At 39.4% G+C, this 16926-nt stretch overlaps 1 protein-coding gene across 1 annotated transcript in view; it reads right to left on the reverse strand.

Moving 5' to 3' along the window:
* Positions 1–16926, reverse strand: part of stxbp5l (syntaxin binding protein 5L) — a 142963-nt gene that overhangs the window by 74684 nt on the left and 51353 nt on the right. The window contains exons 3-4 of the mRNA XM_078261553.1: positions 12212–12293; positions 7034–7134 (exon numbers count right to left, since the gene is read on the reverse strand). Of these exons, the coding sequence (XP_078117679.1) occupies positions 7034–7134; positions 12212–12293 (183 nt within the window). The remainder of the gene's footprint in view (positions 1–7033; positions 7135–12211; positions 12294–16926) is intronic.

Below are 16926 nucleotides of genomic sequence, written 5' to 3' on the forward strand. Positions count from 1 at the left end.
GTTCCAAGCTAAGCTGTACAGGATTTCGGAGCAGCAGTGGGCCCCAGAGACGTGGCATGCAGTCCCATCGGTGAGTGGAAACGCCCTAATGCCCGTCAACCACTGTCCCAGTTATGGGTAAATAGCCCCAGCTATGGGTAAATAGTGAAGACCCTAACGGCGGCGCAGGCGGAAGATGGTGGTGTAAGAACCACTACAACGACTGGGAAGGCGGAAGAAGGCAACCCCACAGCCACGTGGGATAACTCGGGAGGGTACAGTGGAAACCCGGAAGACAAACCGGGGACAGGCACAGGCAGAGTCCAACTGACCGGACCACCGGCAGCCCCCTGCAACTCCTGCCAGACGAAGGTCGTCATGGGTTCCCTCATGCCGCTGGAGGTCCATCTGGTAGGAGTGAAGATGGTGGGAATGAGGTCTGCGCACCCACACCCTCACCTTAATCCTCACCAATGTGCAAGCTTCTTGCCGCCACCCCCCAAAAAAGTCCTGTGGCGATGTGAGAAAACTGAAACTAGTCCTCACAACTATATAATAACTACTGCATACACACAAACACTAGCTACACAAATAACCTTTTAAAATAAATGCATCAAAATTATGTCATGTTTGTTGGTGTGACGGCCCTGGGCCTGTCGTACATGTGTACTGTGGTTTGTCTTGTTAACTTGCAGGTGTAGCGAAGGCGATAGTGAGATGACTGTGATCACCTGGCCGGTCCTCCCACACTATTTAACCCCGCCTGCCCCGAGACCAGGCGGCCACATTCTCCTGACTGCGCACCAACATGTTTTCTCTCTGTTTAGGTTTTCCCTTTGTTAACTACTGACAACATGCACCTCACATTAGGGCTGGGACGGTTACCGCATTACCACAATACCGCGGTCATGTGACGCCTACTGTGGGTCTGAGCTCATCACCGTCATCACCACAAAAAAAAACATTGGCCTGCACATTGTGTCTAATGACATGGATTCAATGATTCTAATGACATGGCTTGTGTCTGATGACATTCTGTCTTACATGGATTCAAGTTTTCTAAACAAAACGTATCATCAAAAGATGGAGCAAATCCGACCTTTCGCGAGTTGGGGAGCGCAATGTTCCATACTGTGTATTACGGTAGGAAAGGCAAAGACATTTCTCCGTTCTCAGCTGAGGTAGACACATTAACGTTACAGCTGCAGTGTTAACCATTGTACATTAGCCTAGCAGTTAGCAGAGTTTCCTTCTATTTATAGCTCTATCTCGATAAAACGGCAAGTTTCGCAGCCTAAAACAGAGCGGCTTATATTGGTAGAGAGAGCAACAAGTTAGCGGACTGCCAAGTCGCCCTCGCTGCTCTCTATCTGCTCAGCAGCACTCGGGCAGCAACATGTTGTAAGGTTTAAACCTATGTTTTTCGGGGGTAACTCACTTTACCGGCAGTATTGACAATAGATAAAGCCACCGTGTTTTGAGAAGCTCTAGCTTGTTGTTTTATTGTTCACTTTTAACTCACTTTACATCATCTTTGCCTCTCTTTTTCCTCTCGCTTTTCCTCACAGCGGCACTCTACTCTCCGTTACCGCTCGCTCTCCTTGCGCGACCAGTGACCACACGGGCACTGACGTCACTCACTTAAGGCATCCTGCCATTCTCGCTCTAACTTACGCTACTCTCGTAAGGGGGTTGCGGTATACCACGCTACCGGGGGAATTTCTTGCTTTTCAACCGCGGTAGAAAAAAATACATATTGACCCAGCCCTACCTCACATTCTCCATTACATCCATACACCTTCATTCATCACTGATACTGACAATCACATCTCATCTCTTGTTTGCATCATTATTTAATAAATGTTACTTTATTATTGTTACGTTGCTGTGCATCTCCCTCTTTTGTTGTGGCCTGTGAGGTGGTCGAAACAAGATGGGGGCTCGTTTGCCAACCAGGACCTTGTTTGTGGTTTTCTTTAGTTAATCCTAGTTAGTTACTGTTGAGGCAATTTGGTTTAGTTGAGCTAGTCTATTGTTGTTTAAATGTTAAGTTGCACTACAGTCATGTGTAATATAGTTTGATGTATAAATCAGAGGACAAACGCTCACTTGCATCCTAAACCCCCAAAATATAAGTTTATATACAGGTGCTGGTCATATAATTAGAATATCATGAAAAAGTTGATTTATGTCAGTAATTCCATTCAAAAAGTGAAATTTGTATATTATATTCATTCATCACACACAGAGTGATATATTTCAAATGTTCATTTCTTTTAATTGTGATGATTATAACTGACAACTAATGAAAATCCCAAATTCAGTATATCTGAAAATTAGAATTACTTAAGACCAATACAAAAAAAGGATTTTTAGAAATGTTGGCCAACTGAAAAGTATGAGCATGTACAGCACTCAATACTTAGTTGAGGCTCCTTTTGCCTGAATTACTATTGGTCCATGGTAATACCATGGTCCTTAAACCAGGTACTGGTAGCTTTGGCACTGTGTGCAGGTGCCAAGTCCTATTGGAAAATGAAATCTGCATCTCCATAAAGTTGGTCAGCAGCAGGAAGCATGAAGTGCTCTAAAACTTCCTGGTAGATGGCTGCGTTGACCTTGGACCTCAGAAAACACAGTGGACCAACACCAGCAGATGACATGGCACCCCAAACCATCACTGACTGTGGAAACTTTACACTGGACTTCAAGCAATGTGGATTCTGTGCCTCTCCTCTCTTCCTCCAGACTCTGGGACCTTGATTTCCAAAGGAAATGCAACATTTACTTTCATCAGAGAACATAACTTTGGACCACTCAGCAGCAGTCCAGTCCTTTTTGTCTTTAGCCCAGGCGAGACGCTTCTGATACTGTGTCTTGTTCAGGAGTGGCTTGACACAAGGAATGCGACAGCTGAAACCCATGTCTTGCATACGTCTGTGCGTGGTGGTTCTTGAAGCACTGACTCCAGCTGCAGTCCACTCTTTGTGAATCTCCCCCACATTTTTGAATGGGTTTTGTTTCACAATCCTCTCCAGGGTGCGGTTATCCCTATTGCTTGTACACTTTTTTTTAGCACATCTTTTCCTTCCCTTCGCCTCTCTATTAATGTGCTTGGACACAGAGCTCTGTGAACAGCCAGCCTCTTTAGCAATGACCTTTTGTGTCTTGCCCTCCTTGTGCAAGGTGTCAATGGTCGTCTTTTGGACAGCTGTCAAGTCAGCAGTCTTCCCCATGATTGTGTAGCCTACAGAACTAGACTGAGGGATCATTTAAAGGCCTTTCCAGGTGTTTTGAGTTAATTAGCTGATTAGAGTGTGGCACTAGGTGTCTTCAATATTGAACCTTGTCACAATAGTCTAATTTTCTGAGATACTGAATTTGGGGTTTTCATTAGTTGTCAGTTCTAATCATCAAAAGTAAAAGAAATAAACACGTGAACTATATCAGTCTGTGTGGAATGAATGGATACATTATACAAGTTTCACTTTTTGAATAGAATTACTGAAATAAATCAACTTTTTCATGATATTCTAATTATATGACCAGCACCTGTATATATTTATATATACAAATTCTTTTATATGTTAAATATAATATACTAAATATAGGTTTTTTTGTCTGGAGGTACATGTTGGTCATCCAAAGAAAATAATTAAATTAACAACACAGGAGCATTTCTTTCAGAGTCTCATGGAGCTTTAGACTTTAAGACCAAACAGGTTTATTTAGTGTCACAGAGCCTTTCAAACACAGCTGCAATTCAAAGTTTTATGAAGAAGAAATGCTTTAGAATATACACTGGTTATTGTCAAATCAGCTACATACTTGAATTATTTGGTAAATATCAATTATTAGTTTACTTTTTTTGTTTTAGGAATAATCAATAAATCCTATTATTTTAATACATGTAGTTTTGTTTTAATGATATGCCAGAGCCCCGCCTCTTCCTCCGACACAGAAAGCAGACGAGATGACAGAGGCGGTGTGATCGACTAAAATGTTGGTAACAAAATAAAAAAATGTTGTATGTCAAAATAAATAAAGCTTTATTTTCAATTATACAAATTACCAATTGCAATATATTGCGTCACCAAAAGCTACTGGGCTCATTTCCGTATATCGTGCACTAAGTCCATGTATTGACTATCGTGACAGGCCTACTCGTGAGAGCAATTTCTGGCTTTTTAGCTGCCGAGTGCTCAACTATGTTCACCCACTAGTTGTAACTGTTTCTCTCTGTCATTTGGTGCTGGTTAGGTGGCTTTATCAGAACCTTTTTCACTTAAAACAGCTGCCTGCTGCTGATGGAAATTGTGCTGTGAGAGTGAACCAAAACAGTAAAGTTGTAGGATACGAAACATAAGAAATGACCTGGAAGTTGCTAAAAACGCTTCTTAGAACTGAACAAATTTTGTTTGACACTACGAGCCACCCCTTTTTCATTATACCTAGTCATTTTTTCCATAGTTAATAATACAAAATATTGATCAGTGCAGCATTAAGGATTTATTTTCTTTGAGAATCTATCTAAACAGGAAGCGAGTGGTGCAATAAAATGAGCATAAACACAAATAAGTTATCTTTGAATCCTACATCACAGTGCCCCATAAATCTAATTTTTTTTATGAAAGTATACCACTTACATGAGAAATTCAGGGTTTTAATCAACTCCATCTGATCCCTTCAGACACAAATTAACCACAAAAGTACATTTCATGTAGGACAGGAGCTCTGGGATTCAGACTAAAGTAAAATTAAAAAGAAAACCAAAAGAGAAATGTCTACAGTATTAAAGCCTTTTATTGGAACCAGACAATTAGAAGACACATGCTTTTACACAAAGTACAGCTGATAGTTAAAGGCCTTAAATATATCACAGTATATTAGTACTGTGATATATATATAGATATTTTTTTCCACACTGTTTGATTTCACTAATTTATGTTTAGACTAGCCTTCTTAATCCCATTATATTTGTTGTTTTCCCAGTTTGACAGTAAAGGATGTCACCTGGTTTCATTTGTGCAGCCTTATTGCCATGATATGGGAGAGGAAGTGGATTTTATAGTACTCCTTAACTAATCACCTACAAATGATCGGTCTCAGCAAGCAATTTGTAGTGTGTTGTAAAAGTCAGGCTATCACCAGACCAAGCTCAATCTTTTTGATTGAACATTAGTCTGGGGAGTCTGCTCTGTGTTTTCTCTGCACAAGAGGCGTGATCAACGGGCATAGTTCAAATGACTCTGTACGCAATTGGATAGTCCTTCAACCAATCAGACCAAAGATCCGGGTGACGTACTTTGCAGAGCAAGGCAGAGTGAAAGCCGGTCGGTAGTAAAAAAAAAGAAAAAAGCAGGTCAGCAGTAAAACAAAAACAAAAAAGCCGGTCGGTAGTAAGGCAAACACATCCTTCTTTTGTAGGAATTGTTCCAGGGCAACTTTCTGTTCCGTTTTCAGAGAAAACTTGCCTTTGAAATCTTTTAAAACAGCAGCGACAGCTTCTTCCCTCTTAGGGAAATGCTAAGTGAATTTAAGTAAATCTGGCTTTTATTGTGAAGGGTAAAAACTGAAGAAATGAAGCTGTAGCGTTATGCATTGCCGTTGTCAATATGTGAGTTAATAAAAGTATGTTGGCCGTCTCGGTTCACACTGGTTCACATTACAGAGCATCCGTGTTTTATATTTTATTACCCTCGACTACAGTGGTTAGCACACATTAGCTCAGAGGGCTAACTTGGCTTGTTTACTTTATGACGTGGACGTCTTTGTCACCCTGAACAAATGGCCGAACCCCGTTCAAAAATCTGGCAGTTCAATAAATTATTGCTTGAATACCTGAAACAATAGGAAAGAATATTCGTATTAAACAGCCAAATCTGATTTGACTGACAACATTCTGAGTTGGGTACAGCCCTACCGAACAACTGGCCTTGATTTCATTGACCAAGCCCATTTAAGTTGAGCATGTGATGTTATGGCAAAGAAGCAAGTGAGAAGGCTCCACCTAGAACTAGGGCAGATACAATGTAAACGTTTTTTTTTTTCTGATAACACATATTTTGCAAACTTATACACTTACCGTCCCTGCCATTACACAGTGCTCCTACAACAGCTTGCTATTTTGCCCAGTGGACAGAAAAAGTGTATTGTGCATGTGTGCTCTGGATAATTAAACAACTGCAGTGGCCACCTCCAGATTGAACCTGTTTTCTAAGAATGCTCAGGCAGGACATTGAGAATAATGCACCATTTGGGAAAGCCAAAGGCCTTAAACTGCTTTAAGGTGGAGGTAGGTAGAAGGGGCTCAGAATTAATGAAATTTGGTCCAGTTGGAGAAAATGTAAGGATTCAAGAAAGGATTTCTCTCTCACTCCTGGAGGACATCCACATCTGCAAAACCCCAACAATAAGGTAAATCCACGACATGGCTCCTGCCATTACAAACACCTTTGCAGATGTTATTCATTCAACCTATAATGACCCAATTTAGATTCAACTCACCTACCTTCATGTCCAGGTAGACTGGGTTTCCATTACAATATCTTGTTAAAAGATTCCACCAACTCTCTCTGCTAATGCCAGTTTGTAGCAACCAATGTGCTATGTGTCTCAAGGATTTAGGTGGCAACATGTCAAAGGAGATGGATCCATCTGCCTAATAACCACTGGGAAGTCAGCTCTCACAGCCTGTGGTGGTGTTAGTGGGGGTACCTCAGAAGGCAGAAGGGGTCGCCAGCTGAGACAGAAGAGAACACTTCAAGCCAGCACATCCTCGTTGGGTTTGTCAGACAGGGTGAAAAAGGATCAGAGGCAGGACAGAGGAGCTGCCCTTGTCCTGTCAACACTCTGCTTCACTGTCTTCCAGATTGGACTGATTTAATGTCTTCCTCTGTGTGTGTGTGTGTGTGTGTGTGTGTGTGTGTGTGTGTGTGTGTGTGTGTGTGTGTGTGTGTGTGTGTGTGTGTGTGTGTGTGTGTGTGTGTGTGTGTGTGTGTGTGTGTGTGTGTGTGTGTGTAAGCTATTTGAATCTAGTGGAATGTATGCTTACCTCTCTCTGTTGAATTTGAGTGAATGGAGGACAGCTGGCCGCCTCTGACGGAGATTCCACAAGTGAAGCGTGTCATCTGCACAGGCTGTGACCAGCGCCCCCTGAAGGTCAAGAAAATTAATATCAGTATTGAATCATTATAGGGACACAGAGGACACCTTGACTTTTTGAATTAACCCAAGTTCGGTAGTCCTGGTTGATTAGACTGAACACAAAGGGCAAACACACAGTGGATTCCAGCTGTAAGCACCCACACAGAAGAGCTGAAGTTCCAAACAATCTACTTGTGCACACAAGTAATATAAAGTAAGTACAGTGTCTCTCAAGTACACATGTAAAAACTAAAAAAAAGCTTTCCCTCAACCATATTTCAGAAATTGATTTTCCTTTATTTCACTGAATGCCAGCTAACAGATCATGTTTTCTTGTATTTAGAATATACAGTATAAGTGCAGAAAGCACTAAGCAACATTAAAAAACGCTTCCCTGATTCTCCTAAACATCTTGTCAGTGCACTGCATCCTGGTCTGTTGAGATAACTGATGTGGTGCATTTGCTTATTCAGCCCCTTGGGTGGCAGAAGAATGAAATGCATGACTGTTCTGAAAGGTTTCCAGCTATTAAACTCAGCTCTAAATGTAATGTAAACATCTCCAATATTAGTAATTGCAGTTGTACTTGGACACAATGAGGAGATTCACTGTATGTTAAAGGAGAGACGTGTACATTTGACAATAAACCTAAGTTTAAGAGAAAGTCAATGTCGATGTGTATGCCGGAAAAAATATACATATAATCCATTGTCCAGTGTATTTATAATGCAGCTAAAACCAACCCTTGTATGTGTAAAATGTATACAACTTTATCAAGCCAGCTATCCATCTTTAAAGAAATTAAAAGATGTTTGCCCTAACATTTAAAGGGTTAGTTTACCCAAATTATGAAAAGAAAACAACAAACATACAAACAGAGTTTCATGATCAACAAATGGTATTATTGTATACATTTAAACAAACACAAATCCATGGAAGCTGTCTCCTATAAAGCATTATTTTGTGTAAAACTAATATAGTATGGCAGACATTTTTACATAGACATTATAATTAACTCTATTAAGACTACTGAAGACAACTGTTTTACTTGTAGATACAGTATGTTGAAATACATCATTGCATGTACTCCTCGGTGCAAAATCATATGGACATCAGATAAAAATGGATGTCAACTGTGAGCGGAACATCCTAGTTCTAAGGATTGTAATTACAGTGAAATTCCCAGTAGGGCTTTGCTCCCAGGGTGTCGCTGTTCAGACCGAAGCCCAGGGAGAATTAGCTTTAGATTACAAACTTAATCGTGGGATTAAAGACTGTACAGTGCAAGTTAGGATGAAAACATTCTCTCCTATGATTTCCATATTGGTGAATGTGTTCCCCCCACTCACTGAAGCAACGATGAGTGTTACATAATCTTTCATTTATTTTAAGGTCAATAAAAATAAGTTAAGAGCAAAGATAAGACTGAATGAACACTTTACTATATAATAAATTGGGCATTCTGTGCACTATCAGTATGTACGTGTGTGGAAGCATTTTCAACATCCCCATCTGTTTTTTTTTTTCTGCAGCCAGCACACACAGTCACACAGTAAAAGGATTTAGCATTGTTTCACGCCCCCCTCTCCATGCGTAAAAAAGGACATGCTTCTCTTTAGCCATTTTTTCTTTCACTGCAATCTTGTCATGTAATATAATTGCACCCTGATTCATTTAAAACTGTTTTATTTTGCTGGAATGTATATGATCTCATTCATTTCTGCTCCATTTTACCCAGATCCTTAAACTCCTCAAATCTCCTTAAGCATCCTCAAATAAAGGTAATTTGAACTATTAATATCTAATTTCATTCTACGGTTATCGAAGGATCATTTTGAAAATGATTTCCTATGCTGATGGAGTTTGTTTCTTTCAGCTAAGGGAGTGCGAGGAGGTGGAGAAGCAGCTAATTAAGAAATCATACCAGACGTGGAGAAAAGAGAACAGGAAAGGCAGACAAGGTGAGAGCCAGGTCCACAACTCCATTATGGTATAATTATCTTGATGTCTCGATGGCAACACAGGCAAGGTGACCAGCAGGCACATGTACACAGCATGAGTTAAATGACAATCAGTAGGGAAAATTGCATGACGAAAAAATCAAGAAGATGGCTTTAAGAGCGTGTGTGTGTGTATTTATGTTCAGATAATGGAGGATTAATATGGAGTCTAGTTAACTGATAGTTTCCCTTATAATTCTCTACTATTAATACCTATAAAAAAGAGAGGAATTTCATATTGGTAACAAAGTGGATGTTCTTAAACCCCACAAAGTGAACATTTTTATATTTGTGTATATAGTTCTCATTACACACTATGTGTATCAGAGGATCTATTATTGGTCAATTGATCAATACATCAGCCAGTGTGTGGCCTGATACCAAGCCAGTTCTTTCTTTTAAAAGAACTTGCTGAGGTGTTGCATAAAACTAAAATGATCAAAGTTCTCCAAAGCTGAAAAAGCACATAGTGCAGGCAGGGTACAAGATCTGCCTGACAGCTTTTATTACATACCACACTGTGTGTTGTAGATTTGATATAAATAACAGCACTTAAAACAAAACAAAACATACATGAACATTTACATTTACATTCAAACATCAGCAATTAAAATGACTTTGCTTCGTGTTGGGTCATTAGCTGCAGTGAGCTAATTTAGTTGCCCAATCTCAGGTCATTTCGGTTCATGTCAAAGGTTAATGAGGTGTGCATGTGTGTGTCGGGCCGCCTGGATGTGTTAGCATCTGTTCCATCTGTCCTTCTCCTGCTACTCCTCATTGTCCTTTGACACATAGAGGAAATAAGATTTAATGCTAAATATTAGACCTAACAACTTCCTAACAAAGGATTAAGGAGGAAAAGGGGCTTTAATAACAACGTTTCTGCTGCACCTTATTTCTCTGTCATTGTTAAAAAACATTAATCAACATACCAGTTCAGAGGAATGGCAATGTCCCTAAAATAAATTCCCAATACCAGTCTCTATTTCTACGTACCTCATCCTTTCTGGAGACTTACATTTGTTTCGAGGAAATGCATTTAACACTAGATACAAGACTATGTGTGTTTGTTAAGAAACAAACATACATACTCCTGCGGACCCCTCCTTCAATCCAGCCCTCAGAACGGCACAACAATCCTCTCTTCTCACCTTTTCCTTTCCCCCTACCAATCCTCAGCAGCACCCTCAGCCTCTTTAGATGTATTATTCATCAAGCAAAATAATGAATTCAGAATAGGCAAACAAACACATTAATTAGCTTATTCATACCTTCCACCGACACAGTGACAGAAATATATAATAGTTCTCATCACAAAATAACAAGAGGGAGAGGATTTCGAGAATGACATGGTATGAGACAACTAGACGTGTTGCATTGTGTGACTTCTGTTTGTCATAGACAAGCTATATATCCCTAATGGATGCACAAGCTCTTCGTTCACAGGCACCTGCAAGATGTGGCCCCTTTTTGGGGTTCATGCATCTAATAGGAATAAGCTATTACACCTAAGTGAAAGTCAAGAGGCCGGTCTGAATATGCACGTCAACCATTAGCAGGGCGGCCGACTACCCACACACTGAATCCAAGAGAGGGCATTGACATACAGTACTACTATTAGTCACTCTGTCAAAAGATCAGAAGACCTACAGGAGTCACTGTGATTTGCGGCCTGTTAATATAAGAGAGACCATTAGGGAGTTTGCACAGATGTAACACTCAAACACACACACACACACACACACACACACACACACACACACACACACACACACACACACGCACACACGCTTAACAAACCCACCAATTAAACAAGACACACTTGAGTCCCAAATTCTGTTGTAACATGCCTGCCCACAACATGTTGAGATCCTCTTACACAAACATCTGGGTGCTACACAAACACACATACTTAGACCCACACACATACTCATACACACATACAAAGTCAATACCTGTCACACAAGCACACTCACACTCCTCTTCAGGCCCATCAGCTGCCATTTGACTCAGACACATCACAGGTATGAGTGATGGAGAAGTGGACTCAAAGAGCCAGTGGGCTTGAAAATAAATATAGATGGCAAAGAAAAAACAACAAAGAGGCAGGAAAAGTGCATAGATTACAGCAGAATAAAGGACAAACAAGAAAGAGAAACACAAAGAGAGAGACAGCTTTGTGCTCCAAACCCGTGTGACTTGGTTCCTGCTCTTTAACTTATAAGAGGGCCCTTTTTTCTGTAATACATCTACAGTATTTTGTTAGTAAAACAAAATATGGCATCAAACCACAGCACACTGCTGCTGTTTAAGTCATAAAATCAACTAGCTGACGCACAGCACTGCCATGTGTCAATCCACACAGTACTGTTCTGTTAATAGTAAGTGGATCAGTGAGGGGAAAGGGTTTTAATGACAAAGGGGAAAACATGCAATGTTCATGATCATATTCAATATGGTCACGATCCTTTACTCTAAATAGGTCATTATTATATGCCGTTCTCCCTACCACAGGTACACCAGAACCCCCACATGGAACATATAAAACATTTACATTTTTGTCAAACTATTACATTTGACTCCATAGGCAAATTCCTCAAATATTGAAAAAACAATCCACTGAATTTCAAAACAAACCCAACAGTCATGGTGTGAAATTTAATTTATCATTCATGCAATCACAACATGACCCAAAGTGCTCCAATAAGCTCCTGTTTTCAAGATTATTGTTTTCTTTTTTTTCCCCCGCACACAAAGTGATTTCTAAAGGTGAACTGAGATATTTTCTACTGATATACAGTAACATAGTGGTTAGACAATTTTGTTTTCAGTAATCTTGATTTCTGGCCAATGTGTCCCATTCAACTTAGTTCTTCGTTCTAATAAGCAGCTACATTTAAAATCCCCACCAGGGCGTCTCAAGACAAAGACATTAGGGCCCACAGTGAGAAGACATTGGGTTCCATGGAGTGAACAGGTTGCTGGTAACTTGTGGCTATGATAGTGACTTCAGGCCTCCAAAGTGTGACGAGGGCAGCTTTAAAAATCACAGCTTTACGAAAGCATTGTAATGGAGTCTGGCTTACCTCATTGATGAGGAACTGCAGTTGAAGAACCGCTGCTCCGCTCTCATGCTGACAGTAGCAGTCCACCCCGGGTCGTCCCAGTCTGATGACATCACAAAGTCAAGGAAGTGTACAGAAGTGCACAAAAAAGCGGAAGGCAAAAACCAGGCAGATAATAAATACATATGTACATATTTATGTTATGATTGTGGTGTACCGTAAGTGTAAAAGACAACATCCAATCAACACTTTAAGTGCTCGAAGTACACTACACTGTAATGGATACACAAATATTTCCATTAAATGTTAGTTTTTTTTTTACAATACTATCATCAGACAATGGTCAAGGGTGAAGGGCACATCGTTCATTTGTTCACCTACTATAGTTCATACCTTTAAATATTTGCCCTGGTCCTTTCTGTGTTATCAGTTTATTAACTTATCAATAAAATAATCTTCATATATTATTTTGTAGGTTCTATGAGGATGTACCTGCACCAACTGTGGTTGCACAGAACACTTGTGCCACCGGCCTGATATAAGCAGGCAGGTGGTGCAATGTCACTTCCGATGGATGACTGGATAAAAAAAAAAAAGCTCCATTGTGATGCTTGATGATGGCTGACACACCCCCTACAATGCCTCTCCTCCCACCTCGGGGAAGTCAAATTCATAGCGAAACATTCGTACTAGCACAGGTATGGGTCAAAACCTGTGAGTGTCTGACTTTGTACTTCACCAGTGCAGTTCTGTGTTTTCCAGGGATCCGGAAATATACAGCGTTTAATATTATCCAATTGTCAGAAACACCTGTTTTTTTAAATAACCACTGCAAGTATTTTAATTTCATTCAATGTATACAGCTCTGATATGTGATATCTGAGATGTGTTTCTATTTTGTCCAGCTTATTTATGGCAATGACTAAAAATTAGGAACACCTCTCAGTGTAACGCAATACAAAACAACAGCAACACAAACTACAACCTCCAAAGTGATCATTAGTTGAGTCAACGCCTCTCTCATTTGTTTCAGGTTCAACAAAAACTGAACATTTTAACGTTCATAAAGGTAGGATTAATTGTAGGACTGTTGTATTACTGCATACGTTTTAGCTAGGTTATAAACTCATGTAGAAAAATCGCATAGTAACAGACCTGATACTATTCTAATACCAGGCCAAATCCTGTTACCAAAATAAATAATGAAAAATCAAAATTGATCAAATCTAAAAATAATATGTATAGATTTAGAGATTTATAAATCTGTGAATGGAAGTAGCTGGTCTCACATGTTGACAAGTGCAGAGAGGCTCTAACAGGCTTGCTAGAGTAAAGTAAGTTCTGTTAGTAAAGTTCATTTATATTTTCTTTCTTAAGCAAGCATCATGATGTGCTTTACAAGTCAATAAGAAACAGCACAAGACCAAAAAATATCACACCAGTACAACACATACAGACATGTCTTGTCTGATGTTGTATGTACAATACAACATCAGACAAGACATGTCTGTGCAAGATTTTCCCCTAGGACCATAACTTCAGCTTGGTTGTGCTATCCAACAAATACAAATTAAGATTTTTTGAAAAGTAACCTAGCCTGGAAGCTTCCAGGAAACATAAAACACTGAATCACCAGTCTGTCCATACACACTATAAACTATAAACAATATGAATAATAATTATACTGCACGCTCACAAAATCTGATAGATGTTATTGCATCATGTCCTGCTGTGTTTTTTTCTTGCAGTTGTTGTACCTCCTTAGTAAGTAATTTCCCAAGGAGTAATAAACAACACATCCTAACATTATATCCAAGCTCATATTTTCTGAATTAGGCAGTTTTGTTAGAAAACAAGTATGGTTACCAGAGGAAGTAAAATCCCCAAGCACATCCTCCAAAGCAGGTGGAAATCAGCAGGAGGGGGATATGACACAACATGAAAACAGCCAGCTGGATCTATTACAGGAACAGTTATTTAATCACTACAAGTTCAGAATTCATGTTGTAGCCAACATTGCTCGAAGTACAGCACAGAATTACATATGACCAGTCCTGCAATGACTAAAACGACCCAGTTATGTCTCACAATTCATGAGCATGTTTTTGTGTGTAAACCTAAACCACCTTATTCAGACATTAAGTCATGATGCTACTGCAGTCAAGAAAAAGCTAAAACCAGGTAAATAGATGTCACTGTTTTTAAAATTGCCAACTTTGTTAGTCTTGTAAAGCATATTACACCTTATAAAGTTTGAAAGTGAAAATATAGGTTTACATATTATTTTACATATTTTATTCTCAATTTGCTATTAAATTAATATGTTTCTAGTTATTCAAGCTGTTGTACTCGTATGACATGGCAATGACCTTTTTCGTCTTCAACAATCAGGGGGACAGGCTTTTACTTTCTTCTACCAGTAGAACCTTTACTTCAATTTCTTATCAATTAATGTGCAAGTTTTTATGCTCTGCCTTATGATTGTGTGTGCACATTAAATGTAAAAGTGTTCCAATACAAAACTTATGATGCCGCTATTTTGCCCTCCCTTTGTCCCTCCAGGGATTTCTGTCCACCTCACTTGGCATCAATGGCTACCCAGACCTTGTAAACAGCTCAGGGCAAGGAGATTGTGTAACATTTATCAGCCACAATCAAATATTTAGTGCAGTTGTCTGACACTGCAGAAACAAAATGTGCATTCAGTTTTAATGAAACACAATATGAGTAATCATGGAGAGTAGGCGGCTACAGAACAAATGTTTAACGTGCTGCAGAGTAACCGGGCTGAGAGAGGAGGAGGAAAAAATTAGTTAGTTGCTCTCCTGTTTTTTGGAGTTATAGTGTGGACATTGATTTGTGGAAGCAAGACATTTTCACATATCACAATAGTGTTTGAGATTCATCTATGTTAGTGTGGGCAGCATATCTAGTTGCAAATCATCTGACAGAGTAAACAAAGGTGGAGATTTGTTTCAAATATGTAAAGATCATACATGTCAAATGTTTGCACTACTGCAAAATGATGAACTCATATAAAGCTTGGATTCCACACATACAGCTGTGTTCAGTAATGTTCTACCTATTGCAGATATGCTAGAGAACTCAATCCGAAATCCAACAGATTGATAGTAGGCTATGCATTGTGAGCACATCTCATTTCAGTTTCACGATGTATTTTGAAACCAGCGGAGCAGAAACGTCCAGACAGTCTTACTAGACCGGGCTTATCCTATCTACGGTAGCCGCAGCAGCCATGCACTCTGATATGGAGAATTGCTGAACCAGGGTACAGATCTCAGGTGCACTGGGGAGGAAAGACTCAAGACAGCTCATGACCTTAGGCAAAAGTTCAGTTTCAGTCTTGTTTCAAAATAATTCTTAACTTTTGTAAAAAATAAAAACATGTTGTGCCCAAATTAAAAGTTGACATAGTTTTTTTATGGCTTCAAAGCTTTGATCGTTGCTATTGTAATCACTGTACAAATCCATATTCAAATTAGAGCTGCATTACAGTAAAATGATGTCATTTTCTGAACTTACCAGACTGTAGCTGTTCTATTATTTATCTTTACCCACTTAGTCATTATATCCACATTACTGATGATTATTTATCAAAAATCTCATTGTGTAAATATTTTGCGAAAGCACCAATAGTCAACACTACAATATCGTTGCGGTATCGATATCGAGGTATTTGGTCAACAATATCGTGATATTTGATTTTCTACATATCGCCCAGCCCTAATAAGAATGCTTTGTTTTTTAATTTTAAAGATTCTTTTTCGGGTTTTTAAAGGCAGTCTGGGTTCGGATTCGAACCCAGACTGCTGCCAAGGACTCAGCCTACATGGGGCGCACACTCTACTGGGTAAACTAGAGGTCTCCCCTTTATTTTTTATTTTTATTATTATGAGTACATATGCATTACCTAAAAAATCCAGAATAGCCCATGAAATAGGGAATAGTAATCCCACATTATTCATTTATGCATCAACATTAATTATAACTCGTTATTCTCAGACATGGCGCTATTTACTGTAGTAGGGGCGCTGTGCCAGGACACACACACACACACACACACACACACACACACACACACACACACACACACACACAAATGTTCTGCAGATTTTTATTTCTTGTGTTCATATCATGTGTTAAGTGTTTGAATGTATAAATATTTAGTCTGGTCCACCAACTGACATGTAAAAAAAACAACTAAAATACTTCACAGTGCAACGCCTACATGCATCAGATGTGCTATAGTGAAATACTGTTGTTGTTGACATTTCAGCCAATGGTGTTTCTATTAATTTTGAGATTAATCATTATGTTTACTTTGAGTTGTTGGAAAACCACACTTTCCAGTAAAGAAATTTCAAATGAATGCAGGCTAAGACCTAAGTCCGTGTAAATGAGAACATTTTAAAAAGGTATGAGTATTGTATAGCGGTTTGAATGCTTCTGCTTACAAAGACTGTGGTTACACTTGTGTCTTTTCAAAGCAACTTTTGTCACCCAATCATGCCAGGACTCATTAACTGTCAAGTCTGTAAGCTCCGAGACTGGATCTTGCTCGCATTGAAGAAAAAAAGAAGGCTTTCTCTTGCACCAAGTGCCATTTTAGATGCACTTATTGCGCGGGAATAACGTTATATCCGCACGGAAATATATCTAATCACTATCCGATCAGGCCGGTCGCATATGCAGAAACAGCTGAGTTCCGATCTGGG

Source organism: Sander vitreus, chromosome 11 (genome assembly GCF_031162955.1).
Source record: "Sander vitreus isolate 19-12246 chromosome 11, sanVit1, whole genome shotgun sequence".
Lineage (NCBI taxonomy): Eukaryota > Metazoa > Chordata > Actinopteri > Perciformes > Percidae > Sander > Sander vitreus.